The sequence below is a fragment of the Anguilla rostrata genome, chromosome 2 (genome assembly GCF_018555375.3).
Source record: "Anguilla rostrata isolate EN2019 chromosome 2, ASM1855537v3, whole genome shotgun sequence".
Lineage (NCBI taxonomy): Eukaryota > Metazoa > Chordata > Actinopteri > Anguilliformes > Anguillidae > Anguilla > Anguilla rostrata.
The window spans coordinates 4,918,962-4,940,370 of record NC_057934.1 but is presented as its reverse complement, the minus strand read 5'-3'; the positions used below and the strand labels follow the sequence as shown (position 1 = coordinate 4,940,370).

General features: G+C 42.7%; 2 protein-coding genes across 2 annotated transcripts in view; one reads left to right on the top strand and one right to left on the bottom strand.

Annotated features, from left to right (window-relative positions):
• Window positions 1-29: 29 nt before the first annotated feature.
• LOC135244207 (E3 ubiquitin-protein ligase pellino homolog 1) overlaps window positions 30-21,409 on the top strand; it is a 65,185-nt gene continuing 43,805 nt past the window's right edge. The window contains exon 1 of the mRNA XM_064316509.1: window positions 30-865. The gene's annotated coding sequence lies outside the window, so the exon portion shown is untranslated. The remainder of the gene's footprint in view (window positions 866-21,409) is intronic.
• On the bottom strand, window positions 2,501-11,324 carry lgalsla (lectin, galactoside-binding-like a). Its single transcript, XM_064316530.1, has 5 exons — window positions 10,784-11,324; window positions 10,096-10,176; window positions 9,867-9,955; window positions 8,357-8,540; window positions 2,501-7,622 (listed from the first exon to the last, which is right to left on the bottom strand). The coding sequence occupies exons 1-5, from the start codon at window positions 10,814-10,816 to the stop codon at window positions 7,479-7,481; spliced, it is 531 nt and encodes a 176-aa protein (XP_064172600.1). The 5' UTR covers window positions 10,817-11,324; the 3' UTR covers window positions 2,501-7,478.

Sequence of the window (21,409 nt, the reverse complement as noted above, 5' to 3'; positions counted from 1 at the left end):
GTTTAAACGAAAACTGTTTTGTTCACAGTCGAATATAACTTAAATATCTAATACAATCGTTACATGTGCTACAATACAAATAATTGATACATTTCTTACGTGCAATTTACTAACTATCCAAGATATTTAACTTTACTACAATATAGTTTTTTTAAGGTAGCTAGGTCGAATTAGCGGGAGTAATGTGCGTTTGTTTCCGTTGACTGTCAGTCATATTAACATTTATGAACAAGTATCTCAAAGTAATAGATACACACTTTATTTGCAACAAGTAACATGTTACACATTTATTAAGAAAAAGACAAAATTTACACTTTAAATAAAAATGTAGGCGGCTCCGTTCGAATAATGATCAAATGCATTGCTTTGTATTCCTGATTCTAATTGAAACCTGTAGCTACTTACCAAAAACTGAATTATGAAATTTGAATTAATGGGAACTGAGAAATTACTAGTACCGCAGGAGTACGCCACATAGTCTATTAACATTTTTACTCTGAAATATTATATTAAAACGGCATTTGTTTTATTTGAGGCCAGAGGCTGTGATGAAGAAGAAACGGCAGTGAGTGCTAGAGGATATTCGTGTGATCAATAGCAGTACGGCATGTGGAACGTATTCCTGCGCATTCAATTTTCGTTTCCTGAGCGCTAGGTCAAGGAAATAATGAATTCAGCCGGGCCAGGAACAGGAAATAACATGGCAGAGTGGTGGCAGCGACTAAGGAGAAAATTCCAGACATTCTTGTCAACACGTTCTTCCCACTTGTCCTACCATTAATAAAACGGGGAGAGTGGATTGGATTGTCCAGAGGAACAAAGCGTTCTTTCTCCAGCACAAAATAATTGTTCTGGAAATCAGATGGTGAGTGACACAATAACTTGTGGGGAGGAGGGGGGAGGGGGGGGGGGACAATGTGCAACTGATGTTTACAAATGAAAGCTTTGTTGTCTGTGCATTGAAATATCCTAAGAGACCATACAAAGTGTGTGTCTCTCTATGGGGCTTGAAAGGAATACAATCCCTAGTTTTATCAACAGTCAAAATAGGTTCTGAGTTCCATGACATCTATTTCATGTTGCATAGTTTTTTTATTTGGTTTTTCATCTCAAGTTGGATCACATAATTATTTCATAACCTCCTAATCTACCACATTTATCCCCATCACTCAGTGGATACCAGTAATTTTTTAACTGCCTCTCTTGCTTCTGTAGTTTATTTTTCTCATGTCTCGGTCTCTTGCGCCACTTATAACTGCAGATCATTTGTTCTTCCTCCTGTTATTTCTTCTATAGAAGATCTATAGTAACGCTCATGCTATGTCCTCCTCTTTCGCTGCGGAGTGGTCTCCACTCATCGCCTGCTACCTTCTAGGGTTGACAGATGTAGAATCTGTCAAAACCATAATCTGTAAAGCTGTCAGCGTAATCACAAACAAAGCCGGAGCCTTCAGACCGAGTTGGGGGGGGGGGATTTCCCCCTAGGGAACCGACGTCGGACCAGGGGGCCGTTCTATCACTGACAGTCATATACAAGCAAATTCATTACATTCAAACTAGTGGCAAATGTTTTCCATCAATAACTCTGACCGGACATTACACTGTCTGGTTGGGACCACAAACCATACCTGTACAAATAATTTAAAAACTGGACATTCTGGTAAAAAAAACCAGACTTTCTGGAAAGCCTGCTCACTTCTGAAGTACCTCATGGCTCTGTTTTAGGTTCGCTCCTGTTTTTGTAATGAATCCACATGCAACATGAATGATTTTCAGTTTTTGCATTGTGGCACTGACTACACTCACAATAGTTCTCTCAACATTACTGTAACGTTTTGTCGATGTTAACACACTGCCACTATATGGCAGCAACACTAAGAATATTTTGTGTTCACTGGACTATGCCCGAGTGCATAGAACGCAAACAAAACCACATCAAGGAACCATTTCTCATGCTTTTACTTTTAAGATAACCAAGAGCTAATATTTACCTCGGTTAGACCTGGAGTATTCTTTCAGTATGTAGATTCCACATAAGTAAAAGTGTGTGGAAGTGCATTTGTGAGCCAGTAACAGAGAAGACATTAGAGTCCATGCTCAAAATAAATGGTAAATGGTAAATGGACTGCATTTATATAGCGCTTTTATCCAAAGCGCTTTACAATTGATGCCTCTCATTCGCCAGAGCAGTTAGGGGTTAAGGGTCTTGCTCAAGGACACTTCGACACGCCCAGGGCGGGGTTTGAACCGGCAACCCTCCGACTGCCAGACAATCGGTCTTACCTCCTGAGCTATGTCGCACCATGATCAGGGGATATCAGGGAAATTGATGTATTGGTTTGTTTTAAATAGGAGGCCTGTAATGTGTACCTGCCTTTTAGGTTTAAGAATTATTGTGGCTGGGTTCTGCTGATATGGTTTTTTATCCTGAAAAAAGAACAATCTTGAAAAAAACACAGACACATGTTAGGTCAGACACCATTGCACTCAGACTCCCAAAAATGGTTTCACAAATTTGCACTTTATTGAGGAGGAGATGACAGAATAAAAACAAAACTAAAACTAAATAAATAAAAAAATAATAGCACCTCTATGGTCCGTTCACTCAGTCAGGCTACAAGTGGAAATTGAGCCTATTTACAGAAAGGCTATTTGTACAGAAAGCATAGCTGCACTATTATGGTACAATGCAAGGTAACTCTATACATTGCTGGAACAACAATCGCCACCAGATCTGGAAAAGACGTCATTGGGTTTGCAATTTATACATGAGTACAACATTTCTTTTGTATATCATTCAATTTCTGTATTTGGTCACACACTTACTTTATGCAAGTGCCTGTCATAATGATGAATTAACTAGCTAATTATAGCCTTGAGAAATGCGTCTTATGAAGCCGATTGGTTAAATAATTTGGTCACAAAGAAATGTACTGTATTGTCTTCCTTGCATTATGCCACATTTTAACATGCTCACTGTACCTACTTCATAGATGGAAAAGGCATTCATTACCACTGAGGAAAAAAAAAAAAAAGAATCATGATTGTACAACAATTAACAGAGCCACACTTGCGTGTAGCCAGAGCCAGTGACATTCATTTGAACTGACAAGACCTGGTTTTGAGGCCCTTTTCGATGTAGTGTCAATAATAGCACAATACTTATTTGAGGGTGATGAGAACAAAGAAAGTTCATGCTTTATTACAATCCGGACTACTGTACTCGCTGTCCCCTGCTCCGAAACACAGTTTTTCCTACCAAGTAATAGAAGGTCTGCGATAATCCAGTCAACACTTCAACCACACTGTTGGGTCATTTAAAACTAGTTGCAGTAATATAGTTCGTACAGGTACATTCCAGCTATTTTTGTCGCTTTCAACTTGTAACATATGTGTTTAAAATACAAAAATGTAAACTTTTTTAAAATCTTCAAACTACTTCAAAAATTCAAGTGAGGAAAAACACACTTTTCAATTGTTTAGGATTTCTTATTGTAGGCAATATACTGTAATTCAGTGGATGTTGGCCTACAATTGGGTTCAGGAGAATTAGGGTAAAGAATGAATCTAACTGGCCCTTTTTAAAGCCTGTTCTGAAAACGAGCATAAGAACGCAAGCCAAGCCTTCCTGCTCTTATCTCTTATCTCTCTGAGGTCCAGACCTACAGGACGTTCTTGTGTAAACAGCAGCAGCACCACAGTGAACACACTCCCCCCTCCCTCCGCCCCTCCCGCTCCCTCCCCCCTCCTCCTCCTCCTCCCTCCCCTCAGTCACATGATCCATGATCTAATCTACATTATTACAAAACTGCTCAGCTGATGCATCAAAAAAACAGCACAAAATAAAAACTAGGCAGTTCCTAAAAATCCATAGACCGGCACCCCCCTTAATGAGTTAATACACTTCCCGTGGTTCACACCTTATTAAAAAGCAGCTTATGGTGTTTTAAAATATGGAATGACATTTAAAAAAAATTTTTTTTTTATGATATGTCAAAACCAGAGCATGTACACTGTAAATAGCATCATATATCCAAAATGCATCTCGTAACCCAACTCAACCCCTTTCCTGACCCACAGATCGGGAAACACTGCTCAAGAACACTGCTGGGGTGTGTCCTGTTAGCTTGTCAGTAGCGCTTTCTTGTGTTTTTCCTGCCATTAAAAAAACCCTTTGTGGTTTAAAAAAATAAGCAGAATAAATTTTTTTTTGAAAAACTCCTACCACCTATTCCACACTGCCTACGACGATCAATAATGCATTCATCAAGGCGGGTCATTGCTTTAGCTGCTCAAGTGAAATGTTTAGACTCACCAGGGGAGCATTAAATGGAAACCAGGAAAAATAAGAGATGGGGGAAGATGAGTTTCTCTCGGTTTTTTTGGCCGTGTGCACAAGTCTATAAAATGATATGGATTTTAGTATTTTCATACATGTGCGTTCAGGCATTAGACCTCAAACGCATATCTGAAAAACTTAAAAACTCTTTAGAGGCTGGTAAAATGTGTAAACACTCCTCCAGATCCCAGAGTTTTGACTGAAAGGTTTAAGTATGTAAAATAATTATTTGACCCAGGTCTGGCACACATGAGCACAGACACTTTCAAGATGGCCACTCTTAATCCAAACTGCATGTGACAGTGTAATATTTATTATTATTTATTAACCAGAATTCACAAACAGAAAACTGGTCATGGGGGCAAGGAAATGTTTTCAATCTCGCACTTTCAAACAAATCGATATATCCAAAGCTGGGAATGGACATATTTATTTTTTGCAACCTTTTATAGTACGTATGTCACAACTTATCCACAGTACACTGAACTTTATTTCCAGTCAAAAAGAGGAATGGAGTCTGTCCAGAGACGGCTGATTAACAGCGACAACAACAACGATCAGAGTCCAGCAGCCACCATCTTCTGTAACCCAGTAATAAAAAATATAAAAAAAGAATGCATCAAAAAAAAAAAAAAAAATTAAAAGCTGAGTTCCTCCCACAGGAAGAGTATCGGTCAGCTGGTTGATCCCGATAGAGAAACTAGAGACGGCGGAGGACCAGACAAGGGCTAAACAATGCACTTAATCAACCCCAATCACGTCTCCGGTTACGTGTCAACGAATGGAGAGGGGAGTGCACGCGCACCGGCTTACAATAACCCGCGATCTCCGCTTTCCGCAGCTGTGCGCGACCTGGCTACTAACGGTCACGGGCACAGGCCAGTATAATCAGAAGCGATAACACGGTATTCAAACTCTGTCATACACCCCCGCAGTACCCGATCTCATCAAACACTCAAAAAAAAAAAACAAAGCAGGAACTTCCCGAAGAGAAATACGCAAGCACTGGCCGTTCTTTTAGAGAAAACTTTTCCAGAACCTTGCAGAAGAAGAGTTATTCATATACTATTAATAGATTTCCAGTGGGAACGCACTGTAGGACTGCGGTTGTTGTATTAAGAATGCAAACAGAAGGCCTATCACCAGGTCAGCGCATGCACTAAAAACAAGAAGCGAAGACGCAAGCACCTCACATCCGGTGATTTCCCGCGTCCTGTAGCATCATTTCGGCAGGTGAACCAAGGACAAGGGCTTAAAGCTGAGACACGACCAGCCTCTGTCAGCAGTAAACACCCCGTGTTTGCCGACAGACTAATAAAAAGACATGAACAATGCAGTATACTGCATGAACAAGGATGTCTGTGCTACAGTACTGTATGGAATGACTGTAAAAAGGAAATTCAAAGTTTTTAAGTAGCTGATTTTTAAAAAAAGAGGAAGGCAAGAAATTCTTCGCCCATAACTACACAACAAATCCCACCCGCTTACCTCAATTACAGGTCAAGAAGAGACATTCAAAGAACACACAACCCTGTATCTCAGTTTTTTTTTTTTTTAAACTATCACAATCACAAAGCGTTATTGGAACTGCCTGTAAACTTTGAAAGAAGGAAATACTCGTTAATTTGTAATATGAATTACAAACACTTGTGACACTGCAGTTTCTAACTAATGCCATGGTGTATGCAGTTTATTTATCTGCTCGAGTGGGAAATCATAAGTGAAAAGAGAGTGGTTGCATTATAAAAATGCCTGCTTCATCCACATTGGGTATGTACATAATCAAAGCTGTGATAAAACCACTATCGTGTCCTCATTTTTCAAATACTTTCATGAAGTACGCAACATTCCACTGTACATTCAAAGTACTGTTCAACAAAGTTAATAACAGTCAAGTGATGGCCGCTTTGGGGGAATTGAACCCTCTAATTGCATATTTAACCCTGTTCTTAATGAATAGTCCTCGACAAACGCCAACAAGCCACTGAGAAGCAAAAGGGCATTCGCTCGAGTGCCGGCTGGTAATTCTTCATTAGTGGGTGAGTCGATCATTTAGTGTAGTGGTTTCTCAAACCAACCCCATCAAGAGAAACATCAAGAGTCTGTTCGCCATTATTAGGACTCTGAAAAGACAGCTCTACTTGAAAAGAGACAAGTGCTCCAGAGCGCACCTTTGAATCAGTGCAGGAAATCAACGGCAATGAGGAAAAAAAAGATTGTAACGATATGCGCTGATTAATTTCATATCTACAACATTAACAAAAAAAAAAAACTGCTACATATTGATAAGAGACTTCACAATATAACTATGGTGCTGATTCAATATCCTATTTGCTTTTACTTCAGTTGACTCAATTTAAATTGCAGCTCTTCATTTTGAAGTACAGTTAGGAAGGGTTACTTTTGTTTGAACACATCTTACACTCCAATCCTAAACAGATCCCGACTTATAACTCTTCATAAATAGTCTACCATTTGTCTTCTTCCTCACTGATTATTAAATACATTTAGACAAATAAATACATCTGTAGATATTTTATTCCTGAGAACCTACACAGTAAAATGCTCGGTGTTAAATCAGCTCTTACAGCGTACAGAGTGTTCCTACTGGACTCACATGTACTCTGTTAAGAGCTGAGTAAACACTGGACATTTTACGGCGTACGCGTTTTCATTAACACAAAAGAAAAATGCATTCAATTATTATTTTCTTCAGAAATTGAACTGTTCCGGAAGTGTGCTCTGCCAGCATTTGCACACGTTACATTGTGTTGTCCCTGACAAAACAAACCGACTAGTTATGCAAAAAACGTTTTTTCTTACGGCCAAGACAAGCCACTGCACAATGCAACCGCTTGTCCGCAAGCTTAGAGAGGGAGGCAACGTGCCCAGATATGAGATATGAAAAATCTAAAGTCAGCCAGTAGACTTTGGAACACGTGAGTGAATGCGGGGGCGGGGTGGGGGGGTGGGGGGGGGGGGTGTGAGGGGCGTGGTTAGAGACGGTGATGTCATCGTGAATGTATTTTTTTTCTCAGCCCGCTGTATGGCAGCTTTGGACGATGTGTTGGGAGAGACACGCAAGTCTTCACCTGGGCGAGAGCTCTCCCTTCCCCCCGCGGACGGGCGACGGGCCGGGTCAGCCCAGCTTGGTGATCTGCAGGCTCCCGTTTATCCGTATCGTGTCGATGGCGGGCAGGGACGCCACGCGGTGGTAAAAGTCAAAGAGCTGGTGCCCGTCCACGAATATCCGGAAGCGCTGGTGCTCGCAGTGGATCTCGATCTGCGCAGGGTAACGGAGAGCCGAGAAGAGGGGGGTAAAAATAATTCGTTTTGAAAAAATGATTTCAGTCTGAAAAGTGGGCGATCATTTCTCTAAGTCATGTGACTAATCTGAAAAACCCTCTATATTCCTGCTCTCCCTGATCGTACTCATTCTCAATGTGGGATTTTACAGTGGCATGCTGTTACATGCGCCACGGCCCGGACACGAATCCTGACAGTTAACTGGCTGGGGTGCGACGTCCTACGGGGCCACACACATTTGACCAGAGGCTCAGCAGAGACAACATGGTTCCCCTCAGTAGGCTATTCCTCAAATCATGGCGCACCGGCAGCTCCTCATGTCGACCAGCCGAAATTCAGCGCGCCTGTCCCGGCAGCACTAAGACTGGGCACTAATCTAGAGGCATATGTACAGCATTTACACCCCATAAAATGGCGTCCTGAAATTAAACGACTAGATTGAAGGGGCGGGGGGAGAAAAGCATGCACCAGGTTACCGTGACAACACTTTGGATGAGTGAGATGGTGGAGCTTCTGACACGTTAAATGTTACATAATGAGTATTGTACCTTATCGGACCAGTGTATTGTAGTTGTTCCAATGACCACTGGTATGCACTTATTGTACATCGATTTGGATAAAAGCGTCTGCCGAATAAATGTAACGTAATGTAACGTAACGTTACAAGAAGCAAACGAATAAAAAAGAAAAAAGGCGAGTGAAGGCGGTTACCCGGAAAGGCTGGTCCTCGATGAAGGGGAAGTAGGGGATGGGCGTCTCCGGCTCGCCCCAGGCCCCGGAGACGCGGGCCTTGCGCAGGAACTGCCGGTCCTCGAACCTCGCGCTCAGCTCCAGGGCCACGTCCGCGGGGGGCTTCTCCCCCGAGCCGCAGCCGCACGTCAGGCTGATGTCGAAGCTGCGGGGTGGGGATGGTGGGGTGTACAGAAACCCCACGGGAAGGGGGGGGTGGTATGAAGCCACAAGCTGAAACAATCAAAATCTGAATACCCTACTGTATTTCAGTTAACTGATGAATGCAAGTGCACTCATGGCAAGCCTAGCAAACCCCCACACACACACACACACACTACCCGCACAAAAAAGGCAAATCTGGGTCAGCAGTGGTAAGAAACTCTAGTGATTGAAAATCTCTGTGAGACCTGATCATCCATCCTCCTGAAGTCGGGGTTAACATAAGAGACTGAGCAATACATCAGTCATCAGTAATAATATTTTTTAACCACCTTCATAGTAGCAGGTGGCACATATCGGGTACTCAGTGATCAACGTCACTGAACATATTGCTCAGAAGCTAACCGGAGTGATAGCACTGCGTATAAGATATTAAGAGATGAGACAACATTTTTTTAAAGTAGGCCTATACCCTGAATATCTCCAAATGTAGGTCTTGTGCGTGAGCATAGACAAGCATGCGCCCAAACAACTACATATTTTTGCCCTGGCATGCAAAAATATGCATCTCGTCCACACACTAGAACAGTGCCTTAACAGGATGAGCTACCCAGCCAGCCCAAGAGATAAAATTTCGATTTGTATCATTCAAATGTCAGCTTTCTCTAAAGTACAACTTCCTTATGAGTTAATCAGCCCAGCACTTTACGTACATGCGCTTAAATTACAGCTGCTCAGTAAACTCATAACTTGGCTGTAAAAAGACCCCTTTTTATGGCAATATCTGTTACAGTATGAGTGACAGTTTGATTGATTATAGACGACTCTGACAGAAAGATATCCAGACGGGGGTGGTGGAGGTGGAATAAAGGGCACATACCAAGACAGATCAGATTACACATTCTTGTGTGCGCGTCAACATTACAAGCCCAAAACATCGCGGATCATAAAAGAGATCGACATCAAACTACTTTTAATCGTATGCGGTTATCGTCATATTTAAGATTCCGTTTAGGCTATAATTATCGGGGACATAAAAAAGATAAGATGCACAATGCAGGCCGCGTGCCGTTAGGAACTCCGAAGCGTGAGCCACCTGAACAAGCTTCGTTTCGAGTGGGCGTGGTTTATAAAAAAAAAAAACTTTACAGGTTGAAAGACTAGCATAGGCCTACATATTTTTACTAACAAATCTGTTATGCAAAACGAGTCGCGTTCCACACGATCTACAATAGCAATTTGGTTGATAAAGGAAGGAAATCTGAGTAATAACCTTACATTGAAACGACACAAGCACATTAAAACGGATAGCAGCGATGTTGACATTTACCTCTCTGGCTCAGGATCTATGATCCCCATCACAATGATCTTCTTCCCCGGTCTCATCCCACCTCTGATACGACCACTGAAAGGAACTGCCTGGATAATTCAGAAAGCGGGAATTTAATTTATCAGCCTGAAAACACATAGGCTATATCCAGGCTACAGACGCACGTAAAACAGAGTATGCATGCACTCATAACTTTATGTTCCAAATAAAAATAGCTTGTTTATGTTACCAGCTGTCGCGTATCTTCTTTGTCCGGAGATATTAGACCGGGATTTCCAAATGAACTGTTCAGCCGATCATCGTCTGTATTCTTCAAATACACATGGGTACACAAAGGAAAGCGGATTATGGCAACTGTACCCACACAAAACTGAACTCTGTTCTCTCAGGGCCGCCACATCGACAAACGAGGCTACCGCCTGAGATTATTTGCTTGTACTCTTACCAAATTTTTCTGGGTGGCCAGTGCATTTAAAATGAGGAATAATGTGCAAACCTGGCGGCTTTCCTTCGCCACCAACAGTGAGGACATCGCTAGACAGACAAGTGTCAAACATCTGTCATGTCAAAGGCTGCCCGACAACATTAAATGCTCTGTGCGCGTAGCGCAGTAGGCTACAGCGCAACGATGCTGTCAACCTTTCGCAATAGCCTAGTTCAAAGTACCCATTCAGAAACCCTGAAAGAGAGGTAGTCAAATGCGGCTGGATAAATAGCTGTTTATTTTCTGACATCAATAATGCTGCTTATGTAAGCTATTTGTTGCAACAAAATAGCCCGGTGCAACACAAAAGGATGCGGGACCACGATTGTAGTCTACCTAGCTACCGGTACACATTTTAGACCACTTCAGAACAAAGAAGCCGTTCGTATGTAGCCAACGTGTCTCGTGGCGATTTAAAGTACAGGCTACTTACAATTGCGTCCCTTTCCGTAGCCGACACCGCCATTTTGTACGCAGAAAACCATAGGAGAGACGGATTAATCAGCTGAGCTCAGGGGCAGTCCGGCGCTCAGGAATGTGTCAGCGCCAGGGAAGTGACTCAGGATGCCTGCGCTCGGCGTCCGCTGTACATTCAAAAGGATATGGCGAGGTAGGCTATTGCAGCAAGTCTCTGGCCTACGGTATCTCAGAAGACGCCCTTCTTCCACTCCGGTCTCGCCCACTTCAGTAAAGAGACGGAATGCTGACGCGCGCTACACTAAAACATAATCCCCCGTCTAGTCCTAAACCCTAATTAACTGTCTCCTTTTCTGTTATCGACAATTGTGATATGTGGCGCAAAAAGAGACATAATTTACGAGTATGTTTTCAGAATTTAAAATAAAATGGCATTGAAGCATGTTGAGTAAAGCATGTTATGATGAACATTCGGCTGTAAGTGTGTAACTGCTAGGAAAATGTCCAAATTCTTTCCTTTTGCAAAAAAAAAAAAAGGTAAGAAAGAAATCTGGCTGCCATATGCTACTAGGTTAGACCAGTGTAGCTATGATATGCTCTCGTGCTTAGATTGCATCATTTATATGGTGATACAGACCAATGACCGGCGAATTACTTTTTATGGGAGTATTTAACCGCTGTTTTACTTTTGTCACATCACATCAGATGCATTGCATAGCGCGCATATAAACAGTTGTTCGGTTTGATCTAAATATTGCCCCCTTGAGACGGGCAAACAAACGTCTGTGAATGCACTTACATGCAAGTAAATTGGGTCAAGTTTAATTAAAACGGCGGGAGGTACATGAATGCAATTAAAGCTTCTGCTTTTAATTACAGAATTGTATTGTGGAGTCTTATACTCGTTTTTCTGTTCATTATTATTATTATTATTATTTACCATTACAATTATTTTATTTTTGGAGAGATTCATAAATTTTGTAAGGGATAAAAAATGCTTCCAGCAAACAGTAACTTAAAATTATTTTCTACTTGAGAGGAAAAAATAAGACATTAAATCTCAATTACAAGCCTAAAACACTTGTTAAGACTAAGTCTGTTTTTGGAGAGCAGTGCCCGTGTCAAGTTAATGTGAGCAGCTGGGCTGTGGGCTTACATTCATGCTGAAGCCCTCGCTAAAGCTGAGCGTATTAACTATACCCATCAAATGCTACATTACAGAAAACTTAAAATCTAAGCGGTTGGCACCATGTTTGAGCCAAAATGGCTGATTGCCTGAAAGCTTGCACCAATACCTCTGGCAAGGAGTGAGTTACCCTGACCAAAAGATTTAAATTATGAAATATGAAACACAACTCTTGTGCCCTTATGGAAGACATTCACAATGTATTTTTCTGTGTAAAGCAGCGTGTGGGTGTGTAAGCTGTCCTGCTGGATGTTTTTACCGAGCAAGCGAATATATTCCAATTAAACTTGACTGCTGCCCTCCTGTGGAGATGTAGTACAGTAATGGGGCCACTAAGAAGTGAGAGATTCCTTGTTTAGACCCTTTTGTACGGTCTATGTTTAGACCCTGGGGGAAGAATCCAGTTCATGAACTCTGTGCTACTGCTTCACTCCATGACAATGCAAGTCTGCTTCTTCCCAAACCACAGCAACATTTCTCCTACCTGTGATCAGTGAGAATATTCAAATAATTTCACTTCTTCTTTCATGAATGACATGAATTAATAGTATATGGGGAAAGTAAGTATATGATTATACAGTATGTGCACTAAAAGTCAAGATTTTTGGGGTCTGGGGACAGTGAGCTAGTTCTCAATGTTTTGGCGTGCATGAGCTGCTGGTTTTGGTGGAGTGTTGCCGATGTGGTTGGAACATTAAAAAATAGCTTCACCTGGAGATGATTTTTACCTGAAAAATTCCCTTGAATTGAGCGAGTGCACTGACTTCCACCCAAAGGGTCCAACGTGTAATTTCATTTATAGAACCTATTGTAGTGGAGAATTTCCCCCAACGCAATATACTTACTTTCAGCACAAGTGCCACTACATCACTGCGCGATACTACAAGTGTCCCAAAAGACAGAGACAGAGAGAGACAGAGCCTGCGTGAAAAAAGAGTGTTTGGGGAAAGTGGGCGGGATTAAAGATCATGACAGGAATGACCCAGATTCCGTGCTCTTTTTTGGCAAGCCGACGCTGTGACATCACCACACCGAGAGACATTCGGAGCTGTTGCTAAGATACCGCGGAGCTTGCGGAGTCTTATAGTCAGTCTCCGTCCCCGGTTTGTTCCCTAAGGTAGTCAACGTGTCATTTAACCCGCAATTCGCTGTCAGCGCGGAAACGTGGAACGCGCAGGAATTCCCCCGCTGCAATAAAACAGCAGAGGGCTGTCTTGCAAACAAGTATATTAGGTGTTTTTCCAACTGAAAAAATCCTGTAACAGCTGTCTTATATCTGCATACTTAGCACAGTAAGGCAGGAATTGGGAAATGAGCCTGTATTCATCCAATACTGCGCCAAGAACGTCTGCTAAAAATAAGTGTAAAATCTTCTTAACGGGCTGTTTGTCGCTTCCTTTGATAAGCTGAAGGCAGGAGCACAACCTCTCTTGACATCCACGGCCTGACAGCACAGCAGGGTGGAATTTGATAGTCACGCTAATCAAACATAAATGCTCCTTCTGGACTTTACCTTTCAGCACACAAACACACAGACACAGACACACATACACACAGACACACAGACACACACACACACACTCTCTCTCCCTCTCTCTCTCTCACACACGCACACACTCTCTCTCACACACACATCCACACACTCTCACTCTCTTTCTTTCTCTCTCCCACACACACACTCTCTCCCTCTCTCTCTCTCTCACACACACATCCACACACTCTCACTCTCTTTCTTTCTCTCTCCCACACACACACTCTCTCTCTCTCTGTCTCTCTCACACATATGCACTCTGTCTTTCTTTCTTTCTCTCTCTCTCTCACATATACACACAGTCTGTTTGCCTGCCGCAAACAAGAACAAGCAAGTAAGCACATTTTTCGTAGGGTCAGCATGTGACCGCCATGCACAGATATGTGACCACAGATAAGGCGTCTACAGGGTCTCAGTAGCAGAGCTTTTTGTTTTGGAAAGTGCTTCAGTTATTCCTCTCTCACTCTCATGCTACATCTACTTGCCTGTTTTATGGATAAAATGTTAGCCAAGTATTGAAATAATTCATTTTCAACATTTTCTTTTCAAAATGTATTTTCTATGTCAATTTCCAAACGAATACATGGATAGTAATGCAATATAATACCAAACTGCATTAATATAATGTCTTTCATGAATACCAATGAGGGGTCTTGTACAATGAGGTGAATGGTGAATGGTTTACGGTTACTGCTGCATTAGCGCCCCCTAGTGACTGACCAGGCACATGCACATTACCTACTGCTTGCCAGCAGTCAGAGACGCTGCTCCTCTCCTCCTGTTGGTGCTAGCTCTCCTGTAGGACACTTTGTTGCTTATAGTGTGGAGAATAATCACTGGCTCATTGGCTCACGTGTGCCAGAGGAGTGCACATGGACAAGCAGAGTTCTCACTGTGTGGGTTTGGGTGTGAGTGTGTTTGTGTGGATGTGAGTGTGGATGTGGGTGTGGGTGTGGGCGGTTTAGCAGTGACTACTGAGAAAGGGTAGCATAGTGGTTAGAAAAATGGCCTTGCACCCAGTAGCAATGGCAGTGCTGTGCTGGTGGACCAGTGGGAGGGCTTGGGGGGTAAATTGCGATCGCGTATCTTTGGGGAGAAATTGTAATTCCGGACCAGGGGAAATCATGTGCAGAACAAAAGCATTTGGAAATTGACACAATTTCGGTTGCATCAGCTCTGAACTCCAGCACATTGCATTTGAAATGAAACATAAGATTAATTTGAGGGTACCGGTATCCACATCTATGTCGGGTGATCTGTGTACAAATTACTGTCCTTTTTGAAGTTTACAGCCCGTACCCTAACCTCACATTCAATGTTTTATTTCAGATCTAATGTGCTCGAGTACAAAGCCAAAACAACAAAGATTGTGTCAGTGTAACTTTCCAAATGCTTGCATTGTACATTGCTGTTTTTCTCATGTAGCATTATGGGATACGTGCCGCCTACGTCTAACCATGATTGCTGTCATGCTTCTTTTATTTCAGTAGTCCTAATTGCATATTCTCTTCAGCTTTTTCGGAAATCAATATACAATGAACAAAATGTCACACAGGAATGTGTAATTATTGCAACAACAAAAAAAAACCACAAGGAACAAAACACAGTCACCCATGTGCAACTGATTTATTCGAATAACGTCTCCTTTTGATGTCAAAAACAACGTTAAACGCACTTGACTGTTATTTTACAGCGGATAATGTGTTCCCTCGTGGGGAATAATCAACTCATTTCTCTTTTTTACTGGGAAAAAAAACATATTTGTGGCAAGGAGCCACATCAGTAAATGGAGGCAAATCCGGGAAATGTACAGCAAGCAGGAGTGCGCAGTCTAGCATGTCAGCGAATGTAAATGCTAACCTTTGAAGCGCTGGAACTCAACGGGATGCAACATCATCCACCCCCCCAAGCCAGAGGCGCAGTAACTGGGGGAAAAAAATTGGGATGATTCCAAGGAGCCCAAGGACTGACGGGGGCCCCTCAAAAGAATATTAACGCATAGGATTTTCTGGGGTGGTGGGGCCCAATGTGAGATCTTTTCATGGGGCCCAATATCCCTGGTGGCAGCCCTGCCCCCAGCTAGATTCTCGCAATTTGTGACCAATGGAGGACCACAGAAAGTAGAGGATATTGCTGGGCGCGGCCATGGGTTTGACAGGTATTTTACCTGTACAGGTATTTTGCCTGCACACTGTGCAAACACTGCACTGTCACTGCATCTGTAACACCATATTGAGCTTGCAGTAAACATCCTAAGCTTTCAAATATGCTGTATTGGCTATTCCTTTTTTAACCGAGCGTTAGCTGCTTCTCTGCTTGTTCCTTAGTGAGTTTGACATCATGATACATAAAAGAGCTCCTTGTTGAGCTCTTGTGTGACTTCACCAAAAAAAAAAAAAGAAGAAGAAGAAAAAAACGTTGGTTCAATAAGAAACAAATGAAAAATGATCTTTTTCCAGCCAGAATGAATTCTTCCCCTGGAAGCAAAACAATGCGTCTTTGAGAGGCCCTGATTCTGCTGGGGGGGGGGGAGGGGGTTGGGGGGCAGACTTAGGGCTAAGCGAGATGATCTTAGCTGGACTCGAGCCAGACACAGACAGCACTGACAGGAGGAGACGCCAGAGGGCGACTGCTCATGGCCAAAGGGGGGGGGCGGGGGTAGAGAGAGAGATTGTGGCAGATAGACCACCCATTCGAACCCACGCTAACCTCGCAGCTGCCATCAGCCTGGATCTAGCTGCTAGCATGTTTCCAGCATCAAATCAACTCTGACGGAGTAAGCTTCAGGTTCAGAACAGGAAGTGATGTCGTGCACACGAGACAAGAGGGGAAGGTATTGTGTGCGCTCATGTGTGTGTTTGTGTATGTGTGTGTGCATGCTTGTGTATGTGTGTGTGTGTGTTTTTGTGTGTGTGTGTGCAAACACATTTGCTCTGGGGATTAGTGATCTTGAGTGCACTGTAAGAGAGTACAGAATTTGAGGTGAGTAGCTTCTACTTGCACATGAATCATTAATGAGAATGAACACGCATCCACGTGAATGGCTATCAGTTGTTTCGCTGTCATGCAATTTTAATGAAGGACAGACTCAAATGAAAAAAACATTTAGATTGGAAAAATGGAAGGAAAAATATTTATAAAAATGTTATGAATAAATGTATACAACGTTGTATTTAGATATATTTTACATAACATAAGTCTGCTAAAGTAATCAGTATGCAAAATGACCCTTTTCAGTGTAAATTTAGCATTCTGATAAAATGTATACACTCAGCCATCATGCCTCACGACTTTGCACCTAATCGACTCAAATTGCACTTACAAAACCACAAGTGACAACTAGGAAGTTCGTTTTTTTCTGACATAACTTTCAGAATGACAGTGGGGTGTTCGTGGAATGTGCCTGAATGTGCTTTCTTGAAAAGCTGTCTGGACATCGATTTATTTATTTTTTAAAGTGTGGCTCAACACAGCCACTAGGGGGCGTATGGTACTCATGATTCAAGTTATGAGCGTCGCACACGGTTATAACGGGAGGCCTTATTTAGTTAGTTCTAATCAGATAGCGGGCTAGGTTGGAAAAAGCTTTGAAGATTTAACAAATTTTATTTATAAGACTTAAATAATACTATGAAAATTATATAAAACACTGGCAGGTGTGTGTGAGATATGTGAACATACACTGGTGTATAACATTTGGAGGTGTGTGTGAGTGTACACTAGTGTATAAAGCTGGACAGTGTCGATGTGCGGTAGTGTTTAACCCAGGGAGGTGCGTATGGAATATGTGGATGTACTATAGTACATAACCCTGGGAGGTGTGTGTGTGGGATATGTGGATGTACTATAGTACATAACCCTGGGAGGTGTGTGTGTGGGATATGTGGATGTACTATAGTACATAACCCTGGGAGGTGTGTATGTGGGATATGTGGATGTAATATAGTACATAACCCTGGAAGGTGTGTGTGTGGGATATGTGGATGTACTATAGTACATAACCCTGGGAGGTGTGTGTGTGGGATATGTGGCTGTACAGCACTGTATAAGACAAGGGAAAGGCTGTAGAGACACAGTCAGTGGGGCGGTGTGAGAGGGGTGTATTTCTCAGACACACAGATCACACCGTGCTGAAGACGGAGGGTGAGAGAAGGCCGTATCTTGGTGCTGTCGACCAGCTCTCAGCTCCCCTGTAGGTGTGAGCTTTCTGCAGCTGAACTGCTGCCACACCATTACCAACAGCTGCTCCTGGTGTTAGCACTGCTGGCGCTCGAGGTCTCGCATTAGCATGTACACACGCCTTCAGATACTGGCAACAGACACAGACTCATACGCACACACATACATAAACGCGTAGAAATACAGACACGTACTTATACACATACACATACATAAACGCGTAGAACGTGTTTGCACACATATTGTACACACACCCACGCACTAGAGCCTGTATGTCCATACACATGTCCACGGACACACACCCACACAGTCACATGCACACTCACACACACACACGTACCCGCACAGAGCGTCCCTCCCTTCCAGTAACCTTACGACCTTGAACCAACCCGAGAAGAGGAGGAGGAGGTGTCACCTTACAGCAGCACCTGGCTGACAAAGGGAAATAAAGATGGAGAGAGAAAGAGAGAGGTGGGGGGGGGGAGAAAAAGAGAGAGAGAGAAATAGGCTCAAATAAAATCCTAGCAGATGAGGACCAATGCACCCAGCTCATTGTTACACACTGTGGTATTGCCCTCAACAACAGCAGCGACCCACAAACAGGAAGCGCTGGTGGCGTGTTTAGGTGACCTTCCATAAAACTGTCAGGCTTTGCTGATCCCGAGGACCAGTCAGAAAAACAGGTTCAGGTTCAGGGTGGTTATCAGCTGAACGGAATGTTCTCATCCTTTCCCCATGCTTCTCCCTCATTGGCTGACAGTGTTCTAGAACAGTTTTTTTTTGGAGGCTGTACCAAAGAAGCATGTGCCAAAGGAGCCCAGTCTAATCTGAAGAGAAGTAAGAGAGGTTTTTTTTTCAATGCAGATTTCATGTCTGACTTGAAATGTGTGTAATTCTAGTTATTGACATTACTTTGACTAGATATTTGGTGGATGTGGAGTGGATACATCCCTTCTATGATAATGTATGGTTATTTTATAAAACTATGTTCAGCCCCTTTACCGTCTCTTTTAACAAAAGAGTTCAGGTATCCGTTTACTTCAGGTGTGGATCAATCACATGACCCTCACCTGAGCCCTGGTCTGCACTGTCAGTCCATTTTGTACAGACCTAATGAGTAGAATTTCATTCCTCATTAAATATTTACCCATCCTGCTGGGGGTCAAAGGTCGTCTCTCATGTGTACTCATTGCGGAATCTATTGTTGTGCATGAGACACGGTGTTTACATGTTGTTACTTTTGGTGTTACTTTTATTATTGTTTCATGTGCAGAAAAAGTTCTACGTAGGACGGCATACAGAAGCAGCAGACAGTGGTCAGATAAAGGAGATCTGCTCTGGTTTTCACGCAGTGGTGGAAACTGTATCTCTAAACAAGTATCATATTCAAGCATTCAGTATATTAATAATAAAAGCTTGAAGCAAAAATACCCCTTTCACTTCCTAGAATCCACTAATAGTCGCTCACGTTTGACAGAAGGGATACACAAGACTGTTCAGTACTATCCTAACTCCCACACTGATCAGTGCACTAGACAGACTTTCATGAAGTCCCTTTCTGTCAGCAAAGGCTGCGAAACCAGGACTGCGTCTGTCTTGTGGGGCACCATTAAATAAGAGGAGCTGGGACAGTTCACTTCAGTTTTCTCACCCAATTATTTATGAGGCGCGGCTTCCCAGTTTCACTTAACACGGCCTCCCGGTCCCCGTCTTATATGTCCAGGGTGGGAGGAACCAAAATGGAACGCGAAGAGGAGCCAAAATGGCGGAAGCGCCACAGACGAGGCTCGGCTTCCATTTGAAGCCTCTCCTGATGTTCAGACATTACTGATATGAATGAGATGGATTTCAGGGAGGACAGGCGTGGATATCGATCCTTTAATTTTCCACGCTGGAGACTCCCAAGGGGGGGGGGGGGCGGGGCAACCTGGGGGGTGAAATTACTGGCACCACTGGCTGTCTCCATTCAGCAGATCGCAGACATTAGCAGCAATCTCCACATCTATAGAATGAGTCACTCGCATGAAGGGTAAAAAAAAAATGTTAACCGGAAACTCATAACAGGACGATAATTCCATAACTGAGTTTTTTTTTCCTTCTTCTTCTTCTATTTACTTTTCAATGGGAATGTGAGAGGGTTCATGACTTCTCCTCACTGTAGATCAATTCTGGACAGTCTCCCCTCCAAGATCATTACACACAGACCAGGGGCCGTCTGAGGACTGCTGACTGGATCAGCTGTCAACCCATTAGCACAAACACAATGTACTGCATGCTAACGTGAAAAATATATTTGACAGCAATATATGTTCAATATATATATATATTATATATTTGTTATGGGGCGACATAGCTCAGGAGGGGCGACATAGCTCAGGAGGTAAGACCGATTGTCTGGCAGTCGGAGGGTTGCCGGTTCAAACCCCGCCCTGGGCATGTCGAAGTGTCCTTGATAGAACCATAACCCTAACCCCTAATTTGCTCTGCGAATGAGAGGCATCAATCTGTAAAGCGCTTTGGATAAAAGCGCTATATAAATGCAGTCCATTTACCATTTATGTTCATGCTCAGGGCTCATCTGTAAAAAAGACCCATGATCTCAGTTCTCACTGAGTAAATGAAGGATAAATTAACAAAAATAAATATATTTTAAAATATATATACATTTGTATTTATGTATGTCCAATATATTCACAGTTCAAAGCACTACAGTTTGTTTCTCTGAAAGGACGGTTGGCAGTGTATTCATATACCTGCAATTTATTACCCATATATTGTGTTCGAATATATTGATCATATGTTGCATTTAAATGTATTTGCAGTACATTCTATTTCCAGAACTAGCCAATAGTTACATGAATTACCATCTTCAAGAAGTGCAGATGGAAAACTGAGCAGAGGTGGAGTTTAGTACTGTACATTTGTGTACCTCATTAATCTAGCATTCTCCCAAGAGTGCAGATTTTAACTCATTCCACATTAATGTAATATTGCGCGAAAGCACTTTAATGCAAATTTAATTTGGTTTCATTGCTACCGACTTAGCTAGCTAGAATGAGCTATTTAGAATTTGAGAAGGACAGCAGTAATCAATATCGGACAAGACAGAAAGAGATCCGTGTGTGCACAATGATGCAACCGTTACATAATAACGTCTCCTCCAGTTCCTATGTTTTGGTAGTTTCCACATGTTCAATTGTAAACAGAATGCAGGACAAGACAAGGCCACCACTTTCATCAATGCGGTCGGGGTCAGGGTAGTTATCTCTGATACTGCTGAGCATTTCATGGAGTTCCTGTAAGGTTAGGTCATATTTATGTTCGCTGAGCATTTTTCTCTCTCACAGAAATAGATTTGTTTCAGATGGCAGAGGTACAAGGCCTGGCATTGTACCTCAAGCCTGTAACGTGTCACTCTTCCCCATGTTCCACAGTCATTCTTAAAGCTGCCTTGTGATTGGCTAAATGTCTGGGGGAGGGGCTTGAGTGGGGGGGGGGAGGGAGCAGGGCTTAAGTGGCTGATGCCATTAAAATCAGCAAGACTCCACCAGCCTAGAGTTACCTCATCTCCTCATGCTTAGCGGTCACAGTATTTATGGGTGGGGATCTGTGGGCTCTACTCTGCCCTCATGAGGCCAAATGGTGCCATGGCAACAGGAACAATAGGCCCACTAAATGCACTTCAGGATCTCCTACAGTCAAACCCCAGAAGGCTCCTTCTATTAAATTAATACCACTCCGCAAGC